This window comes from Etheostoma cragini, chromosome 6, assembly GCF_013103735.1.
Source record: "Etheostoma cragini isolate CJK2018 chromosome 6, CSU_Ecrag_1.0, whole genome shotgun sequence".
NCBI lineage: Eukaryota > Metazoa > Chordata > Actinopteri > Perciformes > Percidae > Etheostoma > Etheostoma cragini.
This window is the reverse complement of record NC_048412.1, coordinates 5,061,170-5,078,060: the sequence shown is the minus strand read 5'-3', so window position 1 is coordinate 5,078,060 and position 16,891 is coordinate 5,061,170. Positions and strand designations below refer to the sequence as shown.

The following is a 16,891-nucleotide window of genomic DNA, read 5'->3' as shown; positions in this document are numbered from 1 at the left end:
TTCCCCCGCCCCCGCTGCTGCCGCCTGCTCTCGTCCACTTTACAGGCGAGGCGCAGTTCATCTCGAACGAGCCTAACGTCAGTGAGGCAGTCAAGTCAACTCAAGTGTGTTTTATTGTAATTTCAACCATAAACGTAACCATAAATGTAAAAACGACATACGTAACAGGTTACATTTAGTGCACACACATTATAGGACCCGTAAAGTTCAGCTAACGCACTTGTCGCATTTGCGCTTGGAGGAAACACTGAGTATAAACACAGCATGAATTTGCATGGAATGTAGAATGGTCGGCATTTAGCAGTCACAAACGTAGTAGTTGGATAAAACAAAAGCAGTAATTTGATAAAAGCACCCATTTCTGCACCAGTCTGTGTTAACACAGCCCACCTCCATGAGTCTTATCCAACAGAGCAGCATCTGCTTGGAAAGCTAGCAGGCCAGGTGTCTGGAGTCTGGTACACTGTTCAAGCCATTTTTCCACAAAAACATAAACACAGCAGTCTCAGAACTCAAGTTGTGAGTTTTGTTGAAGTTGGATGTAGGGCTGTAATCAACCAAAGAAAATATTGGTCGACCAAAGTCGTGGAATTTTCGACTGGGGGGGTGGGGGTGCGGAGGGGCGGAAACAGATTCAAGATTAAATAACTGTACTGTCACGCTGTACTTGTCCTTGTAGGCTGTTTCCAGTATATTAAATCATTTTTTACCTAATTATTTTGCACTAAATGTCACTCGTCTGTCGGCTCTGACAGCGCTGCTTCAGCGCTCTGTGTCCTCGCACGGAGCGGCTGAACACAGAGACACAAATAGACTACTAGTTTAAAGCTTTTACTCTTACTCGTGCTGGCGCTGTATATTAACAAGTTCTTAAAACCTCAGCCCTCCACAACAACATTGGGCCTCATATCCTGAGCAATAAAGTCGGCAATTCCTTTCGTGATATTATTTTTGCGTTTGGATGGTAGAGGCTTAACATCCAGCGTGGTGTGGGTGTGTCTGGGGAACGCTGCCGTTGTTGCGCCTGTAGTTATAAAACGATTATTAGACTAATAAATATGCCAATTCTGATATGTTCATGTAGCCTACTCAAAACAGACAGGAAAACCTAACGCAGACAAGTTAGCTTACCGTTTTTAGGTGATACGCCATGTTTGTTGTCGAGCTGCAATATGCAAACTGTTACTTGCAAACTTTGCATCCGACTTTTTTACGTTATCTATTTTGTAAAATGCTGAAACACTGGCGATGTCTTCGACATGGTAGAGGAGGACTGACTGTAAATTAAACACTTACAATTAAATAAATATTCAGCAAACCACTAAAACAAGGCTTCAATCTGTCCCCAGTGGGTCAGGCTAATCCAACATAAAAGAAAACAAGGGGGGTGTTCTGAAGACAGACTGTTACCTGTGAAACAGGGATGCTCTGAAAACACCCCATTAGCAATTAGTGCTTTCCACCCATAGACTATGCTTCCACCTGATGAAATAATAACGGCAAAAAATCGACCAATCAGAATTTTGGTCGAGCCAGAACGTATCGACCAATATATAAACTAGTCGACTGGGAGATTACAGCCCTAGTTGGATGTAGTCCAGTTTGTTGTCTAATGAGCGGACACAGGTGGCCGGCTAGCGTTAGCTTTGCACCCCTTTTCCCGCTTTCATGCACACCGCTTTTGATGTCCCCTTACCCAGCTAGCGGCTACAATGACTCCAATGATGCTAAATAACAATTTTTGCGTCATCAGAGGCTTTTTTCCAGACCCACAATAAAGAGAAATCTAGTCTCAATGGGACATGAGGAAGGGAAGCACCCTCATTCGAAAATACTACCGGGTTTCTACTGATATAAAGCCTAATGCTAATCAGTGAAGTATCCTTTTAATGTGAACGGAGCATGTTAAAAGCAGTTGATCATGACTACTGGAGGAGCAGAATAACTTCAAAAGCTGCGATCTTGGCTACAGAGCTCCGTCGTATCGGTAGCAGTTGGTAGTTAAGTTATCCGAGAATAGGGGGATTTGAGTCGGACATAGAGGCTGGCTACAGAGCTCTGTTGTATCAGCGGCAGTTGGTAGTTGAGTTAGAATAGGGGGCTTTGCAAAGCTAAATTGCAAAGCTTCACTATTTTTTATTTTACGGTGTGGGTATGGTAAGGGGACGAATTTTGATGACGTTCCCTCACCAAAAAGGAACTGGTTGTAAGTAACATGTACATTTTCCAGTCTGCCCCAAATTGCTCAGGGTTGATAAGTGTCTCGGCCTGAAGACATGTACACATCAATATTGAGTTATAATCATAGCACCCCTACTGGCAACAGGAAGTAACAGTTGTTACACTTCAATGTCCTCTACCTCCTAAGTTTACCAGATCCACCTCAAAAATGTGCTGGAAAACCATAAGACCTAACAAAACTGAAAGCAATGCAAAACGGGGATTTACGAAGCTCAGTTATTTAAAATTGTATCGTTCTGAGTTGGAAACAATCCAGTGCAGCGACCACTGGAATTGCTGTGACCACTGAAATCTAAATCTACAACAAATACTATATGTATTTTCTCTCTTTCTCTCTTTGGTGGAGCAGTTTACTTCAGTTGCTTTTGTTTTGTCTTTTTATATGCCTTCTTAAGTTCTAGTGTGTTGCGCTTTCAGAGCCACCGTACAATACAGCAATACAGGGTATGCTATAATTAAATATGTATGTTGCATAAGCAATATATAAAGGTACTTGACATGTATCGTCCATGCCAAAACAGGTCACTTCGGAGGTTATGAATAGAAATGTGGATTAAATGCATTACGAGAGTTTGTAAACCAGAGGCAAACTCATGACTCTGTGTTTCAGCAATTCCTGGATCTACAGCTGGATGGAGAACACCAGTACAGTGCCAGTCTCCTTCACTCTCATGACACTGACACACGTGCCACCATGAACATGGCTATAGGCAATGGTGTGATTGCTGCAGGACAGGACGGAACCTGCTCTCTGATGAGGTTTAAACACTGCACACCTAAAGAGGAAGGCAAAGCTGCTTCTGAGGATGGTGAGGTTTACTACTACAATCTGGAATACAGTGTACCTACCGACTTTTTAAACTTGCTACCTTAAAACAACAACCAGAACCTTCAAGCTAGCAAGCAATGTTTTTTTAGGGAATGATTGTAAAGATTTACAAGAAATATGTTTGCGGCATTTACTATGTAACTGGGACATTTTGCGACGGATTGGTGGGGATTTGTTATGGAGAAATTACAAACGGCGATATACTGGTAAGGAAAATTACGTTTTATCCATGTATCCAGCTAATATAAGTACCTCACCTCTCTGTATTCTGTGAACAGTCAACTTTTAACAGTTAACATTTATTATTTTATGTGGCATTTTCTTTTGCCTGGTGGAAATGTTCCACAAAAACAAGTTCTTTCCCAAGACCATTTTGCAGAGCTGTCGTCTCTGCATCCAGAGCTTAGGTCAGCCCAAAACAATTGTCATTACTTTAAAGAGATGGAAACAACCCAGACATGATGAAAATAAAAACTATTTTAATAGCAAAAAGTGATTAAAAAAATATACAGTATAATCACACATAACTGGCAAAGTGGTAGGAATAATGTCCAAGTAATGAAAGTAAGGCTAAGATTGTGAATTCTTCACCAGCCTTTTGAAATATGTGTGGTATCAACTGGGGGTACTACTTACTGGCATGGCAAAACCATAACCCTGGTAAAACCTAATATTATTGTAGTGTGTCTAGGGCTTCCAGAGCTTGGTTTACTTGTTTAAATGAAACAACATAACTAAACACCAGGGTGAAAGTAAAGATGAAACGGCCTACCATTGTCCTCTGGCTCTTCTGTCCTTCACTACGTTTTTCTGACCAGCCCAGTCCTTGGTGCACTGTCAACCAGTGTCGACACTCCATTGATGGTTCATTTCTAGTAAGGCTGTAATCTCCCAGTCGACTAGTCGATTTTTTTGGTCGACCAAAATTCTGATTGGTCGATTTGTTTGCCGTGTTATTTCACCAGGTGGAAGCATAGACCGTTACGGTCTATGGGTGGAAAGCACTTCTTGCTAATGGGGGTGTTTTCAGGCGTCCCTGTTTCACAGGTAACAGTCTGTCTTTAGAACACCCCCCTTCTTTTCACTTTTTTTGGATTAGCCCAACCCACTGGGGACAGATTGAAGATAGAACTAGAAAGCCTTGTTTTAGTGGTTTGATGAATAATTATTTAATTGGGAGTGTTTAATTTACAGTCAGTCTTCCTCAACCATGTTGAAGACATTGCCAGTGTCATTGGGGCCTTGTTGTTGAGGCTGACTGCAGAGGGGATAAAACCGTTTATGGGGTATGAAGTTTTGGTCCTGATGGACCCCAGCTACCTCCAAGAAGCCCCGGGTTTAAACTGTATTTGTCTGGCGTGACCGGAGTTGGCTAAAATATTTACTACCTGCTACAGCGTCCTGGAGGTGTTCCGGTTTCTGAAGAGAGAGCAGATTGCAGCCAGTTATCTCCTCAGCAGAGCGGATGATACGCTGCACTCTGTCCTTGTCTTTAGTAGTGGTAGGAGTGTACCAGATGGTGATGTAGCAGGTGAGAATGGACTCAATGATGGCAGTGTAGAAGTGGACCGTCATACATTCCTTTTTTGCAAGTTTAGAAGTATTGAGTTTTCTTTTCCTTCTTTAACAAAACCAAAAGTGAATAATACACTTCTAGAGGCAACATATCATGAGATATTTCTACTTAATAGTGTTTTCAGAAGAATAGACATCATATGTTAGTCAGTCTGAAATGTATTTTCTTTGGAAGGAAGTACATAACATGTATCTTTTGCGCTTTCAAAATCATCATGATACACACTTTTTTTCTTTTTTTTTTCTCCACTATTAGACAGGTTGAACTTCTTCAGCTATTACAGGAATGACATCCTTGTGCTTTTTTGATGAGGGAGCTGATGTCCAGCTGCACCAGGTCACCAGGTGGTTAATTTCCCGCCTGAGATGAGTCCAATGAGTTTAGTGTCGTCCGTGAACTTCATGAACTTGATGGACTAGTGATTAGAGGTGCAGCTTCCTCATTTGCCACTCAGCAACATGTCTCTTACAAAATCAGCTGTCCTCAAAGCTAGGTTTATGGGAGTTGCCGTGTACAAGGAGTGCGCATCATAAAATGACGTGACAATGCAAAAGCTCCGCAAGTTGTCGCAATGCGTGTTCATCCTTTACTTGCGCTCTCTTCATCTCTCCTACTTGCTTATTCACATTTTTGTGTTTCGGGAATAGAAATGTTGCACCGGTTAATGGAAATGCATCTAATTCATTACCAATGCATTTCTATTCTTTGACATTTCATTTTCAAGGTTTGATTAAAATCTGATTGACAATTTATTGGAAACAAAACTAAGGTCACTGTTAGAAAATCTGTTATAAAGCCACGCAAGGTTGTGCAAAAAACTTTTCTTCTATTTTTGACATTCTCATGGAAAACAAATAATAATTCATTACATTTATATAGATCTTTATCATAGACACTCAGGGAGGGGGGCTACTCTCTACCATCATCAATGTGTAGCACCCACCTGGGTGATGCACGGCAGCCTTACAACGCCAGACGCTCACCATACATCAGCTTGGTAGAGAGGGAGGGCAACATATTTTAGTGGTGGGTAAAACCAGAGCACCCGGAGAAAACCCACGCACACACAGTGAGAACATGCAAACTCCACACAGAGAGGCCCGGGATGACCTGGGTTCGAACCCATCTTGCCGTGAAGCCACAGTGCTAACCAATGGGCCACCGTGCTGCTGCACAAAGGGATCTTACTGATAAAATATAACGTCACTTAATTGTAAAGTCAGTACTGTTCCTGTCATGAGCCTTTAGGAATGGTGATTTCAGTTGGTGGTTTGCCTGCTGAAATATTTTGTTCTGATCCTCTGAAATTAAACTGCTCTGAAGCAGGGTTACCTTCGCAGCATAAAATAGCATGGTGATCTTTCCTAGTTAAAAGTGAGACAGCTTTGTTATACTAAAAAAAAATGAGTTAAACCCAAGGAGCTGGAATTAACCAAAATCTTGCTTTACTTGATTAAATGTGATAAGCCTTTATGTATTTAACTTGAGTAATTTGTATTCTTCAGGGTTATGCTGTGGCTCAGTGGTAGAGCAGTTGCCTACCAATTGGCCATGCCGTCCCATGGCAAGACACAGAAACCTGAGTTGCTCCCAATGCTGCGGATCGGAGTGTAAATGTGTGTGTTATGAGCAGCTGGCATCTTGTACGGCAGCCTCTTCCAGAGTATGAATGTGTGTGAATGCAGGTGAATGGTTCCTGTACTATGTAAATTGAGTAGTCGTTAAGACTAGAAAAGAGCTATATAAATACAGGGAATTTACATTCAGTTATTTCAGACTAGGGGACGACTGATATTGACCAATAATAAGGGCTGATACAGATTATTGGTAGTTAATGCAACTGATAACCACCATTTTAGTCTAAATTAAGATTTTGGAATGTAACAAACTCCAACACGGAACTTTGTTTAAGTGCTTTTAGCAATTATTAAATAAAACTAAAACTGTAGTTATTACAGAACTCAGGTCTAACTTAATTTTTTTAAATGCAAAACACTTGAGTGGAAAGAGAGCTAGCCCTAACAAGCCCTTCACGTAGGCTCTAAAACTACTGGTGAGGTTTAGTTATTATAATAATTTGTTATTTGAATGTAAGATCAACAACATGTGAGAGGACGTAACCCTGGTAATGTGGCTCGGGAAAAGGAAGTTTGGGGTCCACTGCTGGAGTATTACCCCTGCGACCCGATACCGGATAAGCGGACGAAGGTGGATGGATGGATGGATGGACCTTATTACTAAACTAGATGAATGTGTACAACAGCAATCCATGTAGCCTATTAATCAGAAGTACAAGTGCCCAGATTTTTTTAAAGTAGCAATGCCACAGTATGCCAAGTATGTCTTGCATTACACCCCATTAAAAGCATTAAAAGTAAATCTTATTGTAACAAAAAATACTAAATTTAACAGTAAACTTCCATTTAAAAATAACATAACTACTGATGAATGAATGTATTCATGTTTCAAATCCTGAATGTAGGTTGATCACTTCTTCTGACACTCAAAGTGCTGTATTAAGCACTAAAATAAGACTGAAGAAGCTATAGGTTTAGACATCTGCACCTGTACCAAGCATTACAGTTGCAGTATCACAGCTTCATGAGTTGAAAGCAAGCAGGTGAAGTGAAGAGTATGTGTAACCTTATTGATCAAAATAAGCATAAGTTATTGGTTATAAGATGGTCATAAAATGTCAGTTCATCCCTTTCTTTAACCAATGTGGAACTAGGGGATAAAGAGTTCCCCTAGCATCAACGTGTTGCTATAATCTGCTCTACAACAGCTTCATAATGACTTAAAGCATTGACTGTAAGAAAAGTCAAACCTGCCTTTGTTTAAAAAGGTCCATGCGTTTCCCAACCAGGTGTCTTTGTGATCCATTAAAATTTGTGTCATTTGTGCTGCAGAAAACAGCATGCAGCGGGGTAATGCCAGGCAACGGTGTGGAAAAAGAGACAAAGGTGGTCGGGATGAAGCTGCAGCATCTGGAGATATGTCACCTATGAAGGATGAGACGGCTCATGTCTCTGTGACTCGTTTGGCTGAAGTGCAGTCAGACCTGAACCCTAAGGACCCCCTTCAGAAAGTAGTCAGGTTCAGTCCAGACATGAGCCTTCTGCTGACAGGAGGCACAGATGGACACATACGAGTCTGGGAGGTAAACAATGTCTAGTTCTCTTCAATTTTAGAGTATCTTTAGACCAACCATGTTTGATTGGTGTGTTTTGACTCTGGACTGCTTTAGTTTGATTAATTTGGGGTATTAGGATAATGCTTTTATAATTCAGGGTTGATGTAAATGGGATGTTGATGTGTGAAAACCCGATGGTGAAAATGCTCTTTATTGTGGTCTATTTTATCATAGTAAAGTATTTTTTTACACTAACCTTAACCACACTAAATCAACTTTTCCCTATAGGGACAGTTAAAGTTCCATGGCATGACAATTTTACTTTAAGGTTTTGTCAAATTGAAATGCGTTCCTCCAGCCTGCCTACGGTCCCCCAGTCGCTAGAAATGCTCTGCCTTTGAGAAAATGAAAGCTCCGACAGGCCGATCTGTGCTTACCTCCCCTTTCTCTGCTTTGCCTGCCCAGAGAATTTGGCCTGCCCATGAGAATGGATTCTCCTCCTCAATAGCATTTAAAGCTACAGATACAGAAATAGCACACCCTAAGGAAATCTTATTGTGGGACTGGCTCTGGTGCCTGTAATTCTGCACCAAGGATGAATTTTGAGAAAGAGACTTCAGATACAGTAATAGGGGACAACTAAGGCCTGTATAAAAGCATCTAAAACACACTACGTCATGGGACTTTTTAAGGTCGGAACTGAAATTAACTCAACTATAGCATTTGTGTTAAAACAATAAGGTGACAAATCTTTTTTAGTAATTTACTAAGATAAAAATGTATATTAGCTGGTTGCAGCTTTATAAAATGTAAAAACTTTTTTAAACCTTTTAGTTCTCCAGTTATGGTGAAAGCATCTCATTTGCTGTAGCTTATCTACACTTAAGTTAAGTTGAAGTGGATGAGCTACCAGGTGGCTCTCTAGAGATGCCCTTCTGCACTTCACTCCACTATTATTGTATTCTTTTGGCCTTTCTTTTCGATTGTAGAAACCAGGGGCCTCATGTATAAAAGACTGCGTAGCTTTCATACTAAAAGATGGCGTACACACAAAACCTAAAAAGTACGTATGCACAGGAATATTTAGATTTTTATTGTTTGTTCTTGATTCTTTTACAGTTTCCATCGCTAAAGAAGAAGTTTGACTTCAAAGCACACGAAGTGGAGATTGAAGACTTGGATATGAGTCCCGGGAACAAGGTGAAACATTGACACCTCCTCACATCTCTCTTTCTCTCGCTCTCTGTCTGTGTGTGAGATATTTATTCATTGTGTTCTCATGCAGCACCTGGTGACTGTTGGCAGGGACTTTTCCTGCAGTGTATGGAGTGGCAGCCAGTTGGCTATGGGTCTGAAATGGCTCGAAACCATGCCTCAACTAGCTGAGAAGACATATCGATATATGGCTTGCAGGTAAAAAAAAAATGACAACAAAAGAATTAACTTATTGTTTTACAAAACAGCATACCAGGCTCTTGACCTCATCATATCTATCTGAATGATGCAACAATCACTATAGATGGTTGTATTTTCATGTATTTCAGGTTTGGAAAGGTAGCAGACCAAAAAGGCGCCCTGAGGCTTTACACTGTCCAGATCCCCCATAAACGAGTCAGAAAACCTCCTCCTTGCTACCTCACCAAGTGGGACGGCAAGAGCTTTTTGCCCATGTTGACGGCTCCCTGTGGCACAGAGGTCATCTCCAGTCTGGCTGTCAGGTTACTGATCTCATATTATACCACGTTAACCATGGATGCTGAGAGACCCGCCTTAGACATGAGGAAGTTGGGGTTTGGTCAGGACTACCTGATGGCCCAGGCTCAGTCAGGGTACTTCTCAGAGTCTTGCATCTTACGTGTTTTTTATCCACCTCTCTGACAGTTAAATTGGATGCCACCTAATCCTGTATGAAGTAAATATGGCGGCGGGTAAAAGAAAAGCTGTTTGTTTCTTTGTCAAAACTACATTTTCTCATTCAGTAGCTTGTATCTCCTAGCCCATATGAAGTACTCCTGGTTAGATATAAACCTGTAGTTTTTTGTAACACTTTAAGGATAAGTCTGGTGATGTTCTATTTTTTTTTTTTTGAACAACACATCTGAAGTGCAGACCAAAACCAACAATGAACAGGTCCTACTAAAAAGTATTATTTGTGTATTGAAACCTGAACTTATTTAACCCTCTTTGTTATGGCTTTTCTCCAGGGCCTCCTTTTTGTAGAAAAACAAAAATATTTTCATGCCGTACATGTAGGTTTATCCATTGCAATGCTGCCTCACTCTGACTCCTACTACAGCGGTTTCAGAAAGTCTGATTCATGGCAGCAATATCCCTCAGTAGTGGATTTACAAGTTTTACAACTCTAGGCATGTAACAAAACACTTAACACACGATTCAATACAATTCACAATTTTAAGTTCACAAAACATTTTTTCTCAAGATTTTTTTAAAAAGAATAAAATCACTGAAAAACATTCCTTTATTTATACTATTATATTTATAAACTGTGCAAAACGGCAGATGAGGCTTCTTATTAAAAGTGCATCTAAAATAGTATTTTTATTTTAAATTACAAAAAAATAAAAAAATTACAGTAGTAAAGTTTTTTTGCCAAGGCCATATGGTTAAATCTAAATTATTTATTTTAAAGGTAATAACTTATGTTGTTTGCTGTTAAATGACAAAAAGAAAATCCACTTGATGGCTGAAAGGGTATTTTATAATGGTGTAACTGACCATAGGTGATCTTTGGTTCGTAGCCTATCATTAGCTAGTAGCTGGATTAAACACGGTTAAAATGCTGACAGCATGTACGTGAAGTCTGACTGTTTTTCACTGTAGAGGATGTTAACACCGGGAAGTATAATAAGTCTGCAGCTAAAGCAATGAGCTACAAAATACCTTTTTCTCATCTGTTTTTGTCGTTTAACAGCCATTAACTGGGGAAAGAAGTAGTAGAAAGGTTATTGTTATTACATTTTTAATAAATCAGCACTTAAATTTGCCTCTTTTTGTGAGGCTCTCAAAATTGCTTGTGACCCAAAACCGTGATCGGAACCGTGAGTTTTGTGATCCGGTGCAACCCTAGTATATTATAACAACGCTGAAGCTTACAGAGCCGGACTCGAATGCAACACTAAGTGTAAGTCTCGTCCTGTCCATGCTGTCTTAAAGTGCCTGTTGTCTCCTCTGTGTCTTTAGCTGCAGACTTTTGCACGTCCTGGTGTTGGAATCTCTTCCAGTGAAATACCGTCACAGTTTAGCTGTTGGCATTTTAACGGCGTTTAAGCCAGCTAATATTACCTGCTGTATGTTAACTAGCGCCACGCCCTAGGCTGTTTTAAATTGCCTCACGATTATTTTTAATCTCAACTTGTCTTTATCTCTATTGTTTGCTAACACACAAAATTAATGAGGATGAACTTTCACGCAATACAAGTCAATGGAAAAGGAAAAGTTATTTTCCCCTTTGGCGAACATGGCTTTCAGAGTATGATGCAATGCTCTCTGTCTATATGTAGCAGTTAAAAATCCTGTCTATCTAAATTGAACAAAGAAAAAGTCTTGAAAGCATAGTGAGGGTGGGAAAAAGTAAAATTCTTATCAAGTGGATATAGCTAAATATAGCTATAATTTCTAATTTTTTTAACAGTTTTTTAACCATTATTGCTTCTGGTTTTGTACTTGAGGACTTGGTTTGTTCTAGTCCCCTTCACATATTAACACAAATGATGCTTCCATAGAGGTTAGGTAGGTAGTTGTTACATCGGAACCCCTTAAGCTTATCCTTGATGCTTTTCAGGCGAGCTTCTTGGTACCGGTGTGATGTTCCACCTATTTTTTGCTTGGTTTAACGTCTGGCACCCTAGCCCCTTTTCTTCTTCTGTCAGGTAGTCTTGCTCAAAAAGCCAAGCCTGTGTTCCGTCTCCTCGACTCTGTCCGTTATTTCTTTTAAATCAGCATTTAGCCTCCAGCAGTTTGCGCTTTAATAGTCCCATAGTTTCAGGAAATTATTTTTTCACATCCAGACGAACCACCTTAAGTATGGCAATTATGTTAGCTTGGATGGTTTCCATCTCCTAATGTTCAGCTTTCCCGCGCCATGTGCTAGTGTCTTCACTTTCGAGTGGGGATTTGTTGTTTTTCTTCAGTTTTTGTTATGAATTTCCTCTGGCCTGTCTTTGGTTTTCCCCTTTAACGTAACAAAGACAACATTCTAGCTAAGTACCTGGTAATTATTTGAGAAGGAGTAAGACTTGTCTGGGAACTGCTGACTTATGCTGCTGCCCACTTCTGCGCCATACTGGATGTCCGATTTTACCATTGTTATACTCTATTTGCAATAATTAGTTATTCTAGTGCAGTATAAGAGCAAAGTGATTATTGTATTCATTTATGTATTTAAGTTATTAATTTAAAGAGAGAGGAGCTCAGCGTGTCAAAGTCTAAAACTATAACAGCGTAATTATGAGAGACAGGGTAAAGAGAGGAGCCTGGTCGGACTAGAACTCTCCCCTGCCGGATTGGGCTGGACTGCCCTGACTCCCTCTAATTTTCTCTTATTGTTAATTATATGGTAAATTAATCTGACGACTATGACAAGCAGCAGGTGGGCCTGGCTAGGCAGAAACTACAACTCCTCACTTCCTTACTATAAGCTTTCTCAAAGAGAAGAGTTTTAAGTTTACTCAAATGTGGTGACGGTGTCTGCCTCCCAAACCCAGAGCGGAAGCTGATTCCACAGTAGAGGAGCCTGATAGCTAAAGGCTCTGACTTCCATACAAGTCCTTATTCTGAAGCAGTTAAAAGGCCATTAGTAATTTTCACCAATGCCGTCTCTGTGCTATGATGCTTTCTAAATTTTGACTGAAAGTCCTCAAATAGACTATTGTTGTGTAGAAAATCACTTAACTGATTAGGAACTACCTTTTCAACAATCTTGGAGAGAAAGGGAAGATTAGATATGGGTCTATAATTTGCTAATACCTCAGGATCAAAGGAGCTTTTTTTCATAAGATGTTTAATCACAGCTACTTTAAATGAATATGTGGTACATAACCTGTTAATTGAGACGTATGGATCAAATCTAGTAATGAAGAGTTAACCATGGGTAACGCTTCTTTAAGAAGCCTCGGTGGGATAGGGTCTAAGAGACAGGTAGATGGCTTATCTGAAGAGACCTTTAACTCTCTGAGACTACGGTTCCTCTGCCGGTACCTGATCTTCCAATTTGGGATATAACGTGTTTTAATTCATGAATTGCAAGCATTAAATCACACATGTAGCACATCATTAGAAAGCTTAAAGTCTCATGATTCCATCAAGCACCCGCACAAAGCATAAGGTGACTTACAGCGGTTATAATCACGTTATGAAGTAAAGAAACACAGAAAGATTCTGCACCGTTTCTGTCTAAAGTCGAGCGTGCATCCCTACTTGTTTCCTCGTGTCTTTCTTCACAGCGGGGAAAGATCGTCATAAACTTTTTTTTGCTACATTGACGACAGTTCAAAGAATAAGTACAACCAATCCTTTTAATCCAAAATGAGCTGGTCCCCTCACAATCTTGTAAATTCTGTCCCGGTTTCCTCATAACAAAGCTGAACAGTCCATCATTTTTGGACTTTTATCGCTCCTGCAGTCTGTCTTGAAGCAGCCACATTGTATCTGTTTACACAGCCAAATAGCTGGAAGTCTAAGTAGTTGAGTGACAGCTTTTTTTCAGGCCATCAGTTCACTGTAAGTTGAGTTAGCCTTTATGGAAGCCAATGAAGTGGCAGTGTTTACAGAGGAGGGTCCTGGTTAAATATGGACAGCTTGTCCATCCATTTAGAGCCAAACATTATGAAACCAGCCTCCCTGTGTAGCCAATAAGAAGACGAGTTGATTGATAACAAACAAGACCAGAAAATATTAACCCTGTGATGGCTCTAGCTGTGTCAAAGCAAAAATATGGCCTTCTCATGGCATTTCACCATTTCATCAAATTATGATTATTTATTTCTATAAATCTATGCATGGACTTCTTTCAGGTATATGTGTGAGTGATGTGGATGTTTTTTTGTATTTCAGAAGTATTGTATTTAGCACTTTTTTTGGCTTTTTTAGAAATAAGAAATAAGACAAACGCACAGACATATCTGTAGAAATAAATTCATGTAAAATCCATTATATAAGTCATTTTTTTCTGGAATTTTTTTCTGTTCTAAGTTGAGACATGTGGCTAAGATACTAGCTTTGTATGTAGCCCATGTGATATGCTTACAGTAGTGCTTTTTATTAATTTTTCAGATGATTTAGTTGGACGGAAATAGAAATTCTCTGTTTTAACCTCTTTAGCTCTGTGTCAGTAAGGCCTAGTGTCACACTTCCACTAGAAACAACAAATTGAGAGTGTTAACTTCCCAATGACCTTAGGGTCATCCTAGAGGGCCAAAGGATGTGAAAACTGCAGCACTTTTTGGGGGGTAAAAATTTAGGCGAGAAAAGCATATATTTTCAAGTGGTTTTGAAGAGAATTGTTGGAGGTCTATAGGATAAAAGCAGTTTAAGTACATGTCAGGTTTTGTAGTTTTTTCTAACGGTCCTGCGTTTAAAAGTGAACTGTTAGAAGTAAAGGGTAAAAAGTGTTGAATTTAATCTCTGTTATAATTGTATCATTAAAGAAGCTCATAAAGTTGTCACTGCTCAGAGCTATAGGAATAGATGGCCCAATAGAACTGTGACTATCTGTCAGTCTGGCTACAGTTCTGAAAAGAAACGTTGGGTTGTTATCATTTTCTTCTATTAGTAATGAGTAATAGTCTGATCTGGCATTTCTGAGGGCCTACCTATATTTTTTCAGACTGTCTTGCCAATCTAAACAAGATTCTTCCAGTTTGGTGGAACACCATTTACTTAAGTTTTCGCAAGGTTTGTTTTAATTTGCAAGTTATACCAAGATGCTAGTTTCCTTTGCTTTAGTTTTCTGGTTTTCAGTCATTTATGATGCAAGTTGTAAGTGCACTGAATTAATTGGTCTGATTGTGCAAAACCACTAGCATGGTCCTTCTAGGGCAAGTAGATTTCTGATCTACAGTGTTTACCTGGATGGTCTCATAAACTGTACTTTGTTCTCTTAGAAGTTGGAAAGGTTAAACAGACTTTTTAAGATAAAAACATATTGAATTCTTGCAGCATAGTTTAACTTAACCTTGTCTTTGACAGTGACTCTGGAACATTTCTTGGCCTTGGAACTGTAACAGGATCAGTGGCTATCTACATTGCGTTCTCCCTACAGGTAAAGACAGTGTGGACACGTATCTTAAACTGAGGAACATAAATCAACCAAGCATCCCTGCTGTGTGATGATAACGTATCCTTACTCTTTGTGTGTGCAGAAGCTGTATTACGTACAGGAGTCCCATGGCATTGTTGTGACAGACCTGGCCTTCCTGCCTGACTCGCTGAAAGGCGAAAATATCAAAGGAAATAATGAAACAGCCATGTTAAGTGTAGCTGTGGACAGCCGCTGTCAGGTACATGCTGTCCCCAACCGAAGTAAGTCCTGGATCATCATCATCATTCAAAGAACACACCAAGAACATGTATCATAACTTCAGACCTTACCTTATCTGTCCTGTTGTTTTCCTTTTTCTCTAGGATCCTTTCCTATCTGGCTAGTGTTGTTCTTTTGTGGCCTCATTGTGGTGGGAGTTGTTCTCCTCCTACAGTACCTCTTTCCAGGATTCATTTAAATCATGCAAATGTTGTCAGAGATCATGGTTGATGGAACTTGGATACATCTTCACATGACTTGCTTTGCTACCGTCAATATCAGAACTCCTCTGTCCAAACCTCCCAGTGCTGCATCACATCTCCCAGCTGAGCTATTGAAGGCTCGTCCAGCTGCAGCGCTGACTCAAAACTGCTTTTATGGTTCCCTGACATTGTCTTCCTCAGCTCAACTCAGGGTTGTTTCTCTCAGACCTGTAAACACAATGGAATGAAATCAGGACAGACTGCAATTATATTTGCTTTGATCTCTATCAAATATTCTTAATCTTTTTTGGATTCATGTTGGAGAGTTGGAGAGCTCTTGTTCTTGAATATTTAAAGGGTATAATCTTTTAATTGACATATTTAAGGAACAATGTAAAAAAATATATAAATGATTGACACAATGTGGCTGGTTTTGTATTTGTTTACACATGGACGCTTCAAATTACCCATTAGCCTTTTTGAATAATTGATTTTATATGTGTTTTCCATTTGATCCACTAGTTGGCAGTAGAGACTAGATTTTGCAGTCCTCTGGTAACGAACAGGGGTCTCATTTACAAACGTGGTGTACGCACAAAACTGCTAAAAATGTGCGTATGCCATTTCCTACGCAAATGTTTTGATTAATAAAAAATAAGAAAACTTGACGGGAGAATGTGCAGTCTTCCACGCAAACTGACCCATGTGTGCGCACATTTTGGACTGCATTAGTCAGACTGCAGAAGGTTTATGTGGGAATAACGATTACTTGTCATATTTTTTAAGTATTGTATTGTATTTTTTTAAGTAACAATACACATTTTTCACTCCATATTATCCATGTTATCATGAAGATTAAATCAGTGTTATTTGCTCTTGTACTGAGTGATAATTGTTCCATAAATACCTTTTTAAAATTCAATTCAAATTGTTAATAAAGATGCGGAGCGCAGGAGGAGATGGCCCGTCTCAATGGAATAATAATTAAATTTACTCTTTTTTTTTTTTTAATAGGACAGTTGTCCTATTAACTTACATTGTAGCTTTTTCTCTGCTTTCAACTGCAGCAATCTTGTTTAATACTGCATCACTGTCAAAGGAAAATAATTCCTCAATAGTTTTTATTGTATCCGATATTGGGTGATTCTAGGATCAGACCTTTAGGGGGGCTCAGCCCCTAATGAGATCAGTTTTAGGTCTAGTGTCCCCGTTTTAAGTTTTACAAAAATAAAAAAGGACGAAATTTATGAATTTACGTTCATTACACATGACTGTATATAAAAATCGAGTTCAAAATATGACCTGGGGAGGGCAGTAATACCCTTAGTAGCGTCTACACTGCCTGAATTCTGCAAAAAGAAGAGGAAGAAAA

The 16,891-nt window shown here is 39.6% G+C and overlaps 1 protein-coding gene across 2 annotated transcripts in view; it reads left to right on the top strand.

The window, feature by feature from the left end:
• preb (prolactin regulatory element binding) overlaps nt 1-15,945 on the top strand; it is a 20,797-nt gene extending 4,852 nt beyond the window's left edge. Inside the window, exons 3-10 of one of the 2 annotated variants that reach the window (XM_034873848.1) lie at nt 2,852-3,050; nt 7,556-7,806; nt 8,899-8,979; nt 9,065-9,192; nt 9,324-9,497; nt 14,986-15,058; nt 15,159-15,318; nt 15,421-15,945. In XM_034873848.1, coding sequence (XP_034729739.1) covers nt 2,852-3,050; nt 7,556-7,806; nt 8,899-8,979; nt 9,065-9,192; nt 9,324-9,497; nt 14,986-15,058; nt 15,159-15,318; nt 15,421-15,515 — 1,161 coding nt within the window. In that variant the 3' untranslated portion in view covers nt 15,516-15,945. Of the gene's footprint in view, nt 1-2,851; nt 3,051-7,552; nt 7,807-8,898; nt 8,980-9,064; nt 9,193-9,323; nt 9,498-14,985; nt 15,059-15,158; nt 15,319-15,420 lie in introns of both variants that reach the window. The other variant, XM_034873847.1, reaches the window with a different exon arrangement.
• Nucleotides 15,946-16,891: the final 946 nt, after the last annotated feature.